At 61.9% G+C, this 14,226-nt stretch overlaps 1 protein-coding gene across 1 annotated transcript in view; it reads left to right on the top strand.

Moving 5' to 3' along the window:
• Window positions 1-13,127, top strand: part of CNIH3 (cornichon family AMPA receptor auxiliary protein 3) — an 86,727-nt gene extending 73,600 nt beyond the window's left edge. The window contains exons 4-6 of the mRNA XM_030303190.1: window positions 4,631-4,743; window positions 7,392-7,535; window positions 11,273-13,127. Coding sequence (XP_030159050.1) covers window positions 4,631-4,743; window positions 7,392-7,535; window positions 11,273-11,300 — 285 coding nt within the window. The 3' untranslated portion in view covers window positions 11,301-13,127. The remainder of the gene's footprint in view (window positions 1-4,630; window positions 4,744-7,391; window positions 7,536-11,272) is intronic.
• Window positions 13,128-14,226: the final 1,099 nt, after the last annotated feature.

Consider the following 14,226-nt stretch of genomic DNA (forward strand, 5'->3'; position numbering starts at 1 on the left):
GTCAGAAGCTCGACCGCCTGAGCCCCCCGGCGCCTCCAGAAATCTGCACTTTAGCATACGTGCCCCAGGCGACCCTGTTGCAGCTGGCTGGTGGACCCTATTTTGGGAATCAGTGCTGAGCAGTCATTTCGCAGACTTGCTTGTAAGTCCCCCGGGGATCTTGTTAACCTGCAGGTTCTGACTCAGCAGGTCTGGAGTGGAGCCAAGGTTCCCATTTCTCTCAAGCTCCCAGGTGATGCTGGTGACGCCGGTCCCGGGACCACGGTTTGAGGAGTGCGGTTCTCGGTGGGTTCCTGGTAACTGGTTGGGAAAGGCCCACGCACACCTACACAGTCCGGGGGTGGGCCCCGGCCGTCTGTGTGTTAGCAGCACCCCCATCGGATTCGGGAGTGCCATGAGGCTCGAGACCCACCGCTAGATTACCGTGAGGCTGAAGGAGGCCGGCTGGGGGAGGAGGCGGGTAGAGTGTCGGGGAAGTAGAGCTCACGGCAAAGCCCATTCTGTTCCCTCTGTCCTCAGTTTCCCCTCCCCCAGAGACAGAGCGGAGGCCCCTCGGACTTCGGATGGAAGAAACCTTCCTCCCTGTGGGTGTTGGGCATGAAGGCGTTTCCTCCTGGATCAAGGGGGGGGGGGGGGGGGTCCCCAGTCGGCTGGTGTCCCCAGCACACGGTGCAGCCAGTGGTGAGGGTCCCTGGGCAGTGGCGGTGGGGCCGGAGGGCGTCAGTGAGGCTGGGAGCTGGTCCCGAGGAGCGGTCAGGGCAGGGAGGAGCAGGCGGCTCTGGGGGCTCGGGGCAGGGCGTGGGGGAGCCAAAGTGCCAGTGTCCGGGGCACGTGTGACAGGTGGCACGGATTTGTCAGTGCACAGCCAGGTCCCGGCTGGGGCCTCTGGGCTGAGCTGCGACTGGGCCGTTCACACGCTGGGTGCCCAGGAGCGGTGGGTGGAGGGGTGTGGGTTCGCTCCCCACCTTCTCCCCGGGCCTCTGCTGCAGAGAAGTGAGTCCACGCGGCTGGAAAGCAGCAGAACGTCCCCAGGTTTGGATTAAATGTGCTCAGGGAGGGAGGGTGAAGGAGAGGGTGGGCGGAAACCAGAGGGCCCCACGGGGCTGGGAAGTGGGGCTGGAGACCACACTCCTCAGCTCCAGGCCCCACCTCTGTGCTCTGCCCCCCCCCCCCCACGACCCCCCAGGTGTCCTCACGTGCTGCTGGGACCCAAGCAGGGAGCTCCTCTCGCTGTCTCCCTCCGATGCCCCCCCGGGCTCCTCGTGTACGATGGGAACCGGCCCACAGGGAAAGCGATAGGGGACTGGCTTTTCTTGAGGCCTGGCCTGGTCCCTGGGGTCAGCCGTGTGGGTGTGACCCTGACCCTGACCCAAGGTGGCCACACTTGGCCCAAGTGCCCAGCACAGCCGCTGGCCGCACAGGCTTCGGAGCCAGGCCCGCGGTTCCAGGGACACGAATCCACGCACGTCAGACCGATTTGTGGTGGATTTTCACGTTACGGTTCCACACCCAGTGATTGCGACCCAGAGTCTCCCGCTCGCCCCTGGGAGTATCTGGCGAACATCCGTGCGAATTCCGCTAGGGCGGAACGTTCACTGGCCGGCACTCAGGTCAGCCTGGCCCCAAGCCTAGCTGTCGGGGTCTCCCTGCGAATCACGGCACCTGAGGCTGGGGCGCCCGTCTCCAGCACGAGGGGATCACAGGCCCGGGAGCCCAGGCCCTGCCCCCGCCCCAGCTGCTGTGGGCTCCTGCCAGGCTGCCCTCCGGGATTGCTCTGTTCAGAGCAACCCCAGAGAAAACGGCCTCTTCTGGGCAAAGGGACTCAGAAGGTTTCCTGCCCGCGCTGGGTTTTCCCCGCAGCCTTCCAGCCCAGCGGTCCCAGGTTCCCCGCCTCCGAACCTGCCTGCCTCCTTCCCGCTGCCCCTCGTGCACCTGTTCACCCAGAGACAGGCAGAGACGGTGGTAGCTCCACTCTGGATGCTTCTGAGAAAATTGCCTCCACCCCGCCCAGCCCGCGAGGGCCCCTGTTTTAGGACCTGTTTAGCTCTCGCTGGGGAGTCGGATGCAAGGACATCATCCTTTTCTTTCACACCCAGGGGCCCGCGGGCATATAGACGAGGGGGGCTGGATGTCTGTCTGCTCCAAGAACAGTCAAGGCCTGGGTTTTCACGGTTGGAGAAGCAGGCTTGTCTCACTCCCTTGTCTTACATCCTTGGGTGTCTCTCCCCGCTTGGGGGAGCTGGGGGCTCGGTGTAGACAGGGCGGGTGCAGGTCAGAGGAGACTCAGGAAACCCCAGTTGGCTCTGGGCCATTTGGCAGAGGTTCTGGGCAAGAGTGACGAGCTCCCTACTTGGGGACTGGCTGGTACGCGATTGTCAGCGATAATAATAGGGACAGCGCCTCTTGCTTTACGATGCTCCTTCACCCGAGAGCGGCCTCATCCGCGGGACAGGCTGTGTCCTCACAGCGGCCCCATCGGTAGGTCGTAAATGCTGGCGTTTACAGGTGAGGGAAATAGACACTGCCTGGTTAGCCGCGTTCTCGGTGCCACACGGGATCATTATGTAAGTGTCGGGACTTACGTAACACTTTGAGACAGCGGGCTAATATTTTTAGCCCGATGCGGTCACGGCTGAAAACATGATGTGAGTCCACGGAGACTGGGTCTCACCCACGCGCCCTGCAAGCTGCACCCGGCCCTGGGACCTTCCTGGTGGCGTGGTGTGGCTCTCAGTATGTTCGGTCCCGGGACATGTGGTGGGAGACGGGGAGGGTCTGCAGGTGGGGGCGCCTTCTCCCCACCTTCCCCTCCCCCAGTCCCAGGGGATCCCATCCTTCCGCTCCTTCACACCCCCTCCGTGGGGGCTGGGAGAGCGTCCGCGCCCTGCAGCCCCCCCCCCCATCCCTCAGCGGTGACCTAGGTGCCTCCTCACTACCCGCTCCTGTAACGAGTCAGGTTACCAGTCGGCAGACCGCGGGTGGGCCACGGCCGGGGGTGCGTGGATACGCCAAGGAGAGGGGCGGTGCAGAAATGCAGTCAAACCACCCTAGTGGCGGGGGGCGGAGGGTGGCACGTGTGGAAGGAAGGAAAGTTCTTGCCTGGTCTGGGGGCAGGTGCGGGGGCCGGACCGGTAGAGGCAGGAGAAAGAAGGGAAGAGTGGCCACAAGCGGCCGTGGAGGAGAAATGGCAGGATTTGGAAGCTGGCTGAGCCTGAGCGGGCGAGGGCCCTGGGTGGGGGGGGGTGGGGGGGGGTGGGGTGAGGGGTCCAGGCGGTGAGGGGCCCGGGGGGTTGGTGAGGGGTCCGGGTGGTGAGGGGCCCGGGGTGGGGACGGTGAGGGACCCGGGCAGGTGAGGTTCACCCACCGAGTCCCCTACTCTGGAAAGTGGCCCTTTGAGCTCGACTCCAGGGCTCCCGGGTGTGGGCCGGTGGACGCGTGAGTCAGGGACACGCCACGTGGGTACAAAGTGCGTTTCTTACACGCGTGCCTGGCACGTGTCTCCTCTGCATTGTCACGTGGGGCGGTTAACACCGTGGCCCGAGGGGAGGGGCCCGCAGGCGAGTCCCGTACCCGGATGGGGCGGCCGGAGGCGGTTTGTTTCCTGCCCGGAGGAAGCCTGGTGGGTGACCGTGGGCTGCGTCCCCAGCGCCAGGCGGCCATGCTGCAGACACGTGTGCTTGTTCGGTCGCTACTGAGTCCCAATAGCACCTGCGAACAGATGAGCAAAGACAGCGCTGGTGGGGGGGGCAGGTGCGCGTGTGTTGGGGGCCGGAGAGGGGTGCCGACGCTGTGGGCCTGGGGCTGCAGGGTGGCGCGGGGTGAGGAGGGGTGGGCTGGGCGAGGCTTCTGTTAGGAAGCGGCATTCGTGGTGAGCCTTCCGGCCGGGGTGGTGGGGAGGGGTGTCCCAGGGCCCCGAGGCGCTCGTGCCCCACCGAGGCACCGAGGCACAGCACGCGCTCCTACGTGACGGGGACGGAGACCCACTTTCTCCCGTGCCGTCACTTTGGTTACCGTCCCAACTTTGACTTCCGCTAAGATGCACGCACGCTGGGGAGTTTATAAACCTTGTGGCATTTACACCCGCGTGGGCACGCTGGGGCCGGGGAGCTTGGCCTTCTGCTGGTCCCAGCATCTGACCCTTCTCGGTCCGGGCTGGCCTCCCTGCCTGCATCGTCGCTACATGTTCTTTCTCTCGGGCTCCCCCTGGTCCAGCCGCCGCCAGGAAAAACGCCGTTTCTCAGGGCTTTCCCAGCCCTCCCAGGTTGGACATAAATACGCGTGTTTACGCGGCGTTCGGGTTCGCACGGGAGGGCGCACAGGGCTCGGAGAGCAGAAGCCGGGCGGTCGCAGAGTCACTGGAACCTGTATCGGCGCGTCTCTTCCCGGGCCCTCCTCCCGCCTCCCGTGACCCCCGGGAGCAAGCGCTCTCGCCTGGTACGTAGGGCGCCGAGAGCCCGGGTCCACCGGGCTTGGGTGGGAAGCATGGCTCCGGGACCGCTAAGAGGAGAGCGTAGCAGAAACGGAGCGTAGGCTTGGGGCGGTGACTGGGCCATGAGCACGCTGGCGGCCCGTCGGGCAGCAGTGACTTCCCTCCGTCTAACGCGGGCCTGTGCCTCTGCTCCCCCTTCAGCTGGTGCTGCCCGAATACTCCATCCACAGCCTCTTCTGTATCATGTTCCTGTGTGCGCAGGAGTGGCTCACGCTGGGGCTGAACGTCCCCCTGCTTTTCTATCACTTCTGGAGGTAAGTCCGCCGGGGACGGGGGTGCGCTTCCTCTTCTCTGCCTGGACGGCCTGCCCTCCAGAGACCGTGGCCCCGGAGGCCCCAGCCACCTCATGCCTTCCTCTCTCCCGTTTGGGGACCCGTTCTCCGCAGCCGTCTCGTGGAGCTCCTCCCGCACGGCAGCCTCGTAAGGGAAGGCCCTTCTTCCCTGGTCGGCTCACCGCGGCCTCGAGCCTCACACGTCCCCGTTACAAGCAGCTGCAGCGTTTTCACAGAAGTCGCAAAGTGGAGAGGACCGCTTTGCGTGGATTAACGGATACACAAAACTCGGCACGTCCTTGCAATGGCGTGTTACTTGGTGGTAAAAGGCGGTGACGCAGTGATACGCGCCGCAACATGGCCGGACCTCGAAAATGCAGGTCAAAGAAGCGAGTCATAAAAGGCCATTTCTGTGAAACGTCCAGAACGGGCAGCTCTGAAGAGAAGGGAGGAAGGTTGGGGGCTGGGACAGAGGGCGGGGGACCATCGACAGGTATAGGGCTTTCTCCTTCGGGCGTGAGTGTCCTGAAATTCGATCCTGGTGACAGCTGGGCCATGCTAAACATCCCTGAACCGTATATTTTAAAAAGGTGAAGTTTTTGGTATGTGAATTATGTCTTTTTTTTTTTTTTTTTCAAATTTGTAAAAAATATTTATCCTCAGTTTTGAGAGCAAGAGACAGAGCATTAGTAGGGCAGGGGCAGAGAGAGAGGGAGACACAGAATCCGATGCAGGCTCCAGGCTCCGAGCTGTCAGCACAGAGCCGGACGCAGAGCTCGAACCCACGAGCCATGAGATCATGACCTGAGTCAAAGTTGGCCGCTTAACTGACAGACCCCCGGGCGCCCCTGTGAATCATGCTAATAAAAGACAAGCATCTGTCAGATGGGCTGGATTTTCTGGGACCCCGCCCAGAGTTGCCCAGGGCCTGTTCAGCCCCGCCTCTGTGCGGGTCACAGTCTATGTCCTTGTCACCTGTCCTGCTCCTTGTGAAGTCCTCTGCCTGTGAGAGGAATCACCCTGAGACCCTTGCAGTAATGAGGTGTCTCTCCAGGCGCCAAAGTCATCGTGGACTCACAAAGTCGTATCCTCAGGGCTGTCGCTCCTCCCAAAGTGGGAGGCCGAGCCAGAGAAGGGGTCCTCGACGGCCCCCAGGCCCGGCGCCAGGACGTTCTCCTGAGCTCAGCCCCTCCTGTGCTCGTTCTCAGAGCGCTTTACCGAAAGCGGCCTCAGCACCTGCATCTGCCACCTGCTTGCAGGCTGTTGTGTCCAGCGTCCCCCGCGGTGGTTCCAGGGGCCCGTGGAGTGGGCACTTTCGCCCCCGTTTTACACATGACAAAGCTGAGGCTCAGAGAGGTCAGTGGCCGGCTGGAGGAAGGTCGGTCTGGTGGCCTGTGAGCCCCAGAGCCTGGCTCTCCCCACTGAGCCGTCCTGCGTCCACTGGGCGAGGTCGCCTAGAACATTCTCCGCCAAGGTCCGTAGGTTTTGGATCTGCCCCCAGGGAGGCAAGGAGCGCAGCCTGCGGCGTCCTCCCGGCACACGGTGGTGACTGACACCGTCACTGTCCTCTGACGGGGGTGAGAAGGGGCTGGAACCCCAGCCCCCACAGTGCTGGTTAGAAGGTGTTCTTCTGAGCCTCTCTCCCCGCCTGGACACACAGCATCCGCCTGAGAGGCCAGAGGTCGGCCCCCCCCGGGGGCCCCCACCCCCCACCCAGCCTCCCGCACCGGAGTCCCCACCTCCCCTGAACGAGGCCGGTGGTGTTCCCAGGTAGACAAAGTTAGCTTTAACACTCCCCCCCCACCCCCGCCCCATCTATTCCCCGTGCTTTCCCTTCCCTGGTTCCCGGCTCCCTCACTGCTCTCCCCCCACCATGGCCAGTGTTCTCTGGCTGCTCTGGGTCCTTCCAGCAAGAAGACAAGTGATGTGAACCATTCCCACTCCAGCGAGGACATGACGTCCCTCCTGTAGTGTTCAGGATTCTATTTTATTGTTTTCTTGAAGTTTTTATTTATTTATTTCGAGGGGGGGTGGAGAGCGAGAATCCCAGGCAGGCTCTGTGCTGTCAGCACAGGGCCCGACGCGGGGCTCGAACCCACGAACCGCGAGCTCGTGACCTGAGCCAGAGTCGGGTGCTTAACCGACGGACCCACCCAGGCGCCCCCGGAATTCAGGATTTTGAAAGAGGGTCTGGGGGGCGGACGGTGTGAAAACAGCCAGTGGTAGTTAAGCGAGTGTGGTCGGTGGCATTGCGGCTCTCTCTGTGCATAGCACCCCATACCTGTGTGGATGCCCATGTGGGTGTGCACTGTGGACCCCCCCACACCCCTGTGCTGTGGACCGCCCCCCACACACGTGTGCTGTGGACCCCCCACACCTGGAGGAAGGAGCCTCTTCTCGCTGTCTCCAGGCACCAGGTGACGCGTCCTCCTCCTGTTGTGTAAGTGGGTGGAATCCCCGTGATGCCGGGGGACCTCGGGCCGGGCCGGGCGGTGACTCCAGTCGGCGAAGGCAGACGCCCGCTCGGCGGAGACCCCCGGACGCAGTCCTGCGTCAGGGGGGCTTCCCCGGACGCCCTCACATCCCTGCCCAGCCTGGGGGCCAAGGATGCCGTGTCCTCTTCTCCGCAGGTACTTTCACTGTCCGGCAGACAGTTCCGAGCTGGCCTACGACCCGCCCGCGGTCATGAACGCAGACACCCTGAGTTACTGTCAGAAGGAGGCCTGGTGCAAGCTGGCGTTCTACCTGCTGTCCTTCTTCTATTACCTCTACTGGTGAGTTTCTGCCCCTCCTGACACTTTCACTCCTGCAGCAAAGGAGGCAGGTTTTTTTTTTGGGGGGGGGGTGCCGTGAGCGTGGGGGTCACAGCCTGGCGGGTATGACGCCAGCCACCTCACTCTGGGTCGGGGGCGAGGGCTCGTGCCCAAAGGCAGAGGTCCTCGCCTGCAGGCGGGCGCGTCCTTAGGGCCACACGGTGCACCTCTGAGGAGGCGGTTGGGGACGTGTGGCCGCCACTCCTTCCCCACAGGGCTCCCTCCACAGCTCGGCCATTCGGGCCCAGCCTCGTGGCCCCTAGTCCACATGTAAGCATCCGGGGAACCAGAACGGGGACTCTGCGTGGCAGTCACGCTCCCGGAAGGGGCACGCTGGGTCATTACATGCGCGTGCTCACAATTCTCCTGATGGTCTGTAACCTCGTGCTAATCAGGTAAAACTGACTTTGCTGACTTGGCGATTGTTCAGGAGCCTCCCCCCCGCCTTGGGTAGAGTGTCCTACCCAACGGATGGCGTAAACAGGATGCCTTTGGTGGGGGGGGGGGGGTGTGCCTTTTCTTAAAGCGTCCCTCTCTGGTTCCTCTTTGGGCTCGTCTCTGGGGACCTCACCTGTCACCTTGCCACCTTGTGGTTACCTGCGGCCACGAAACCGCCAGCATCCCAGTGCTGCCTCCAAACTGGTCTGTGGACGGTAGCCGGGTGAGGAAGAGGAGGGAGGGGGTGTTACCAAGGCCGCATCAGGCAGGGCGCAGGCTGGGCCGGCCGCGGGGCGGCCACACTTATCCACATTTACACACGAGCCCTGCTTCGAGCCAAGAGCTTGGTGTATGTCGCTCAGTCTGGGGGCCACATGCTGTCACTGCCCACACGTTAGCAGTGAGACCACGTCCCCAGACGGCACATGTTTTCCCGTGGTCACAGCTGCAGGTACATCTCAAGTCCGGTCCCAAACACGGAGCTCCCAACTGCTGGCTGTCGTAGGAAAGCTCTAGAAAAGTCTTGACGAAGTCTGGTCTTTCTTTCGCATCAGAATCAGGGTGAGGAGGGTGTGTTTCTTAAAGATGCAGATTCCTGGGTTTGGATCTGCTGACTCAGGATTTCAGGGCCGGGCGTCCCCCCAGGGGTAAGACCTGCCTGTCTCCCCAGAACGTCCCAGAGTCCAGAAGACCCAGAGGTCCTTGGGGTATAACTTCCTCTGGGGTAAATCAGCCCGGGGGGGGGGGCGGGGGATTCAGAGTTATTCTACCACATTCTTCTTGGGGTGGAGGGTCGGTCCAGGCTCAGGGTGACCCCTCTCCCCTCCTTCCGTACGGAGGGTCCTGGGTCATTGCCTGCTTCAACATAAGGAGCCTGAGGGTCTCTGAAACGTCCCTGGAGAGTCCCAGGGTGCCCGGCAGATTTGCCTGGGTCTGACTCCAAATCAGAACTTTCTAGCGACTAAAGTTGGTTCAGACTAGTTCCTGCTTTGGGAAGCTTCACAGGCTTAACGGCTCGACAGTGGGGGGCTAGCATGAGTGAGGCTGCTCACTGGCGTGTGCCCAGCCTCTCCTGTTGTGGGGCTCCGGGTGCCCCTGCCACAGAGTCGGGGGTCCCGTGAGAAGCGGATCGCTCAGGGCCCCGGAGCCACGGAGGTCAAGGCGAGGAGGCACATCCCTCTGCCAAAGCCCGCGCCCTCTCCGTGATGACAGCAAGTGACGTCACAGACACCCTTCACCTGCCCTCCTCGCTCTCGGTCACTCGCTCACGCGGCATTTATTGAGCACCTCCTACATGCCGGGCACCCTTCTTGGGAGACCGTGCTGAGCGTGTGGCTTGACGCCTGCCCTCGGGGGGTACAGGGTCAGAGCAAGGAGCGCGTGAGTCCTACTGTGCGCACTGTAGACACACAGGCCAGCGAGTCAGACAGGGTGTCTGCCGTCGGGTCAGCCGTGGGGGGAGGGGTGTCTGCCGTCAGGTAAGCTGTGGGAGGGAGGGGTGTCTACCATCGGGCCGTGGGGGGAGGGGGGGGTGTCTGCCATCAGGCCAGCAGTAAAGGGAGGGGTGAACAGAGGGAGGCCGCATGACCCAGGGTAACCGGGCAGGAGGTTGTACCGCCTCAGCTCTCTTGACTTGAGAAGACGGCCATGTGGCATCCGCTCGGACGCGTCCCAGGAACCCGCAAATGTCTCCTGGCCCCAAGGCCACCCGAGAGGGGGTGCTGGGGTGGTCAGCACGCACTGCTGAGAGGATCCCAGGCCCCGGGCCAGACACTCGGCCGCCAGCTAGGGCCTCAGACACATGTCTTAACGTCTGTGAGGTCCTCGGGAACGAGGTGCCAGCCCCGGCTTCACTGGGGTCCCAGCGGCTGTCACTTCAGTCTGTCACCGTGCTCAGCTTGGACGCAGCTCTCTGCGTGCACGTGGACCCCCTTCCCCCCTGAGAGTGGCCGGGGCTGACGGTCCTGTGCGCCCCTCGAGGCCTGCATCGAAGGGGCTGGGGGTTCTGGGGCCGGAGGGACGGGGTCTCTGAGGAGCTCCGCAGAGCGGTGAGGCACCAGGTTCGACGGGGAAGGGACGCCCAGGGTGCCGGCCAGGCAGAGCGGTGGTTCCAATTTTGTTCTAGAAACAAAGAAATTAGCGAATGCAGCGTGGAGGCAGAGACAAACTGAAGGACAGACAGGCAGTGTCTGGAACACCGAGGGGAGGCGTGCTGTCGCCCTGCTGGCTTCCAGGAGGGGCAGGGCGGCCTCTGGGCACAGGCCCGCGACTGCGGCAGGGGTGCCCAGAGCCCCGTGACGAAAGAGGCTGAGCACCCGCCAGCGAGTGGCCTCACCCCTGAAGTCCCCGCTGTCGAGCCGTTAAGCCTGTGAGGTTTCCCAAGGCAGGGGTGCAGTGGGCCCTCCAGCTGGGGCCCGGCCAGGGATGCTCTGTGCCCACGAGGTGTACCAGCCGTCCCGAGGCGTTCCTGAGCTTCGATCCTGGATAGGGATTGAAGTAGAACACTGCGGTTTCTTTCATGTGGTTTTCTTCCTTAGATTATCCATTTTTCTCTCTATAATGTGAAAAAATGGTCGCTTTTCTTGGTGCCGTCTATTTTGGTATACGTGTAGATACGTGTATGTGGTGTATTTTGGTGTGGAACGTTCCTCGGTCTTGCAGAATTAGCCTGCAGCCCTTTCTAAAAGCACAGGGTTCCTTACCCCTCGCTGGCAGGGTGGGGGCACCACCTTAGCACACGTGCTCTTAATGCACATTTAATGTCTGGATTCTGTTAGAAACAGAAGGGCCAGGGAGATACCCCGTAAGAGATCACGTAGTTTGTGTGCCCCTCGGACCTCGGAAGAGTGATGATGGTCATTGTGGTGGTGATGCTGAGATGTGATGCGGCATAATCTGGGAGCCCCGGACGCAGCCATCACGTCAGCACGAGGCAGCTGCTGGGAAAGAATCCGCTGCACCCCTACCCCGGGGACCGCCTTACAGTCTCAGGAAAGGGGACGGCCGCCATCATAGGCGTGCGGGTGAGAATAACAGGCGCGCGGCGATCCCGTCTCTCAGCAGGGGACACAATGCACGCTCACAGCAGGTGTTTGGTCCGACGTGGTGGGAAATGATGTGGACCGTGGGGGGACCTGGCTCCGGTGCCAGGACGGGAAGGGAGCCAAGGGCTCCGGCTTCAGGAAGGACCCTGTCGTGAGGGTCTGAGTCCTTCCTGGGCTCCCACTCACTCCTTCTCTTCCTCTTCTTTCTGCATTCAGCATGATCTACACTCTAGTGAGCTCTTAACCCGGGCCGCACAGGTCATCAGAGACGGGGACGGGAGAGGCTCGAGGTGGAGTCCTCGCGACTGGCTGGCGGTTGGAGAAGGGCCCGGACTGGGGTGCGTGAGAGACACCTGCGGACGGCGGATTCCTGCGGCAGCGGGGACCGAGGTCACGGAGCGTGGGGGTCGCTGCCCAGCCCGCACCCAGGTGGCGATCCCGTCTGGGCCACGGGACCTCTCCTGAGCAAGGACTGTTGCTGCCTGAGTGACCCCCGCCCCTCTGAGCACCCCGTGCGGTCCACAGTGAGCCCGGGACCGCGGGCGGGGGGGGGGGGGCACGGCTGGCAGGCCACAAACTGCCTGCCCAGGAACAGAATGACCCAGGACCTGCTGAGGCCTCCAGGGTGTCGCGGGCTACCGGAGCCCTCTGTGTGTCCTCGGAGCCCCGCCGCGCCCTGGGCTCCGTGGGAGGGTCCGCGGGGGCACGGATTCGCCATTGGCTCCCACCGGCCCCGAGCCCGCGGGCGGCCTGTTTTCGCGCTCTGCTTTGTGGGAGTCGGCCCGGCGACACTGGGAGCTGGGGCTCGGGCTGCTGGCCATGAATTATGTCCAAAGTCACAGGGGAGGCGGGAATCGGAGGGAAAAATGATTTTTTAAAGGATTTTCACGTTCAAAGTGTTCTTTGCCACCACAAACTGTGTTCTCCCGCTGTCGGTCCAAAACCGTCGCAGAATCAACGAAGGCAAATCGACCGATCCACGTCGTCAACGCCTGTCTTCTCTTAAGGACCCCAAACAGCGGCGCCCGGGAAACGCCCTGCACCTGCTCTGTGCTGTGTGCATCGGGCGGCCAGGAGGCGAGACGGCGCAATTACAGCCTCCTTTTGTGATGCTACGTCATTCGTTCTGTTAGTGCCACTCGAGGACTTTAGCTTATTTAGAATTTTCCCTCTGACGTCCTCTCCTGTTTGGGTAGGAGGTGTCCTTGGGGTTGTAAATAATGACAAGGCTGAGGTTTTTATGTTTAAATTGGGCACGATGATTTCTACCTTATTCCCCACACTTCCCTCTCTTCTGTGTGACACACACACAGGCTATTTATACACGTGCGCGGCTCCCGTTGGAATCGGTGACTCAGGTTTGTGAATGGTGTCTGTGCCGCGCGTCGTGAGCTATGTTTAAAACGCAGTGACAGCTTGTGCGCCACACCTACCCGGCCGCCTCATTTAAACCCCTCGCAGGCTGGCTGCCTCTCCGTACGGGCGGTAAACTGGTAGGTAGGGAGGAAAAGTTTCAAAAAGCTGTTCTGTTTCTAAAAATTCTGTAGGGAACAAAACTCAGGCTTCCGCTCTGAGGCTGAAGGTATAAAACCAGAGGATTCCAGGGGGCATTTTGGGGAGCAGACTCCCCTCTGTCCAGGGCGCACCGTGCCGGCTGCGTACCGGAGGCCGGGGGAGAGTGGCCTTCGGGGCTGCTGGGCCTCGCCTCTGAGGTGGCCTGAGAAGGCCACCTGCACGTGACCCTCGCCCCCACGTGTCTCTCCCTGGAGCTGTCTCCTTCGTTTTTGTACTTTGCCTCCTTCCCAAAAGGTGACGAGTGGCTCGTGATGGCATGACACAGGGACACAGAGACCGCTAGAATGGAGGGAGGGGATTCACACACACGCCTTCCCCGAGGTTCCGCTTCGCGCAGTTGAGCATTTCTTCGCAGCAAATCGTGGCGGCTCACGTTTGCCTGGGGCTTCGTCGTCCACAGATGGATTTCGTTCCTTTGCTCTCCTCGCCATCCTGTGGGGTTGACACGATCCTTTTCCCCATTTTCTTTCTTTTTTTATTTTTAAAATGTTTTTATTTTTTGAGAAACCGAACACAAGTGGGGGAGGGACGCAGAAAGAGGGAAACACAGACTCGGAAGCCGGCTCCAGGCTCTGAGCTGTCAGCACAGAGCCCGACGTGGGGCTCGAACCCACGAACTGAGATCATGACCTGAGCCGAAGTCGGGCACTTAACTGACTGAGACACCCAGGTGTCCCCCATTTCCCCCATTTCCCAAGTGAGGAAGGGAAGGCTCAGAGAGGGTAAGTGACTTACCTGTAGTCACGCAGCAGCCACAGACCTGTCTTTAAACCCAGATCGTCTGACTTCGAAAACCCCGTGTCTTTTCCATCACCTGAAAGCCAGCAAAGTAGCTTGGGCTCCCGATAAGGTTCAGTTAGCATAAATTCTGAGAAAAGGAGATTTAAAGACAGAGCGGGAGAAAAAGTGGCTGCTTTTCTTTTCCTTGGGCCCCAGCCTCAGACCTGCTTTACTGTGTCAGGTTCTTCCCGAAGGGGGTCCCTTGAAAGCTTTAAAAGCTGCCAGCACGCCCTGGGAGCGTCTTATGCTTCTGAAAGAGGGACATCCGAGTACTTCCCTCCCCTGAGCTGTGGCTGGGACCCAAGTCCACCGGTCTGTCCGGAGCTTGAGCCGATTTTCAGTTCCTGGGAGAAGCGGACGGTGACCACAGGGCTGAGAGCGGTGGGCACCCTGTTGGAGCCGTGCTGGGTGCCGGGCTCTGGGCCACGACCCCCTGACACACGGCGACCCCACGTTACCCACCAGGAAGCCAGGGAGGCTCTGGCCAGTGCGGCTGCCCCAGTGAAGGAGCCAGCGGACAGGTCTCGGTGCTGTGCCCGGTGACCAGCTAAGAACCACACTTGTTGGGCGGGCACAGCTGCCCGCTGGGTACCTTCACCATCACTGTTCATCCCACAGAAGTGACCTAAGGAGGGAGGAGAGTGGGGCAGGGGCAGTGCTCTGGGTGAATCCCAAAGTGGCTGATGGACGGCGCTCCCTCCCCGGCCCGGGCCTGGGCACCCAAGAGAGAGCTTCTCGGGGACGTGGACATTGGGAGGGCGCCGTTGTGACTGGCTCCTGCCTCCTCAGAGAGGCAGTGCTGCAGGCCTGATGGC

The sequence above is a fragment of the Lynx canadensis genome, chromosome F1 (genome assembly GCF_007474595.2).
Source record: "Lynx canadensis isolate LIC74 chromosome F1, mLynCan4.pri.v2, whole genome shotgun sequence".
In the NCBI taxonomy this organism is placed as follows: domain Eukaryota; kingdom Metazoa; phylum Chordata; class Mammalia; order Carnivora; family Felidae; genus Lynx; species Lynx canadensis.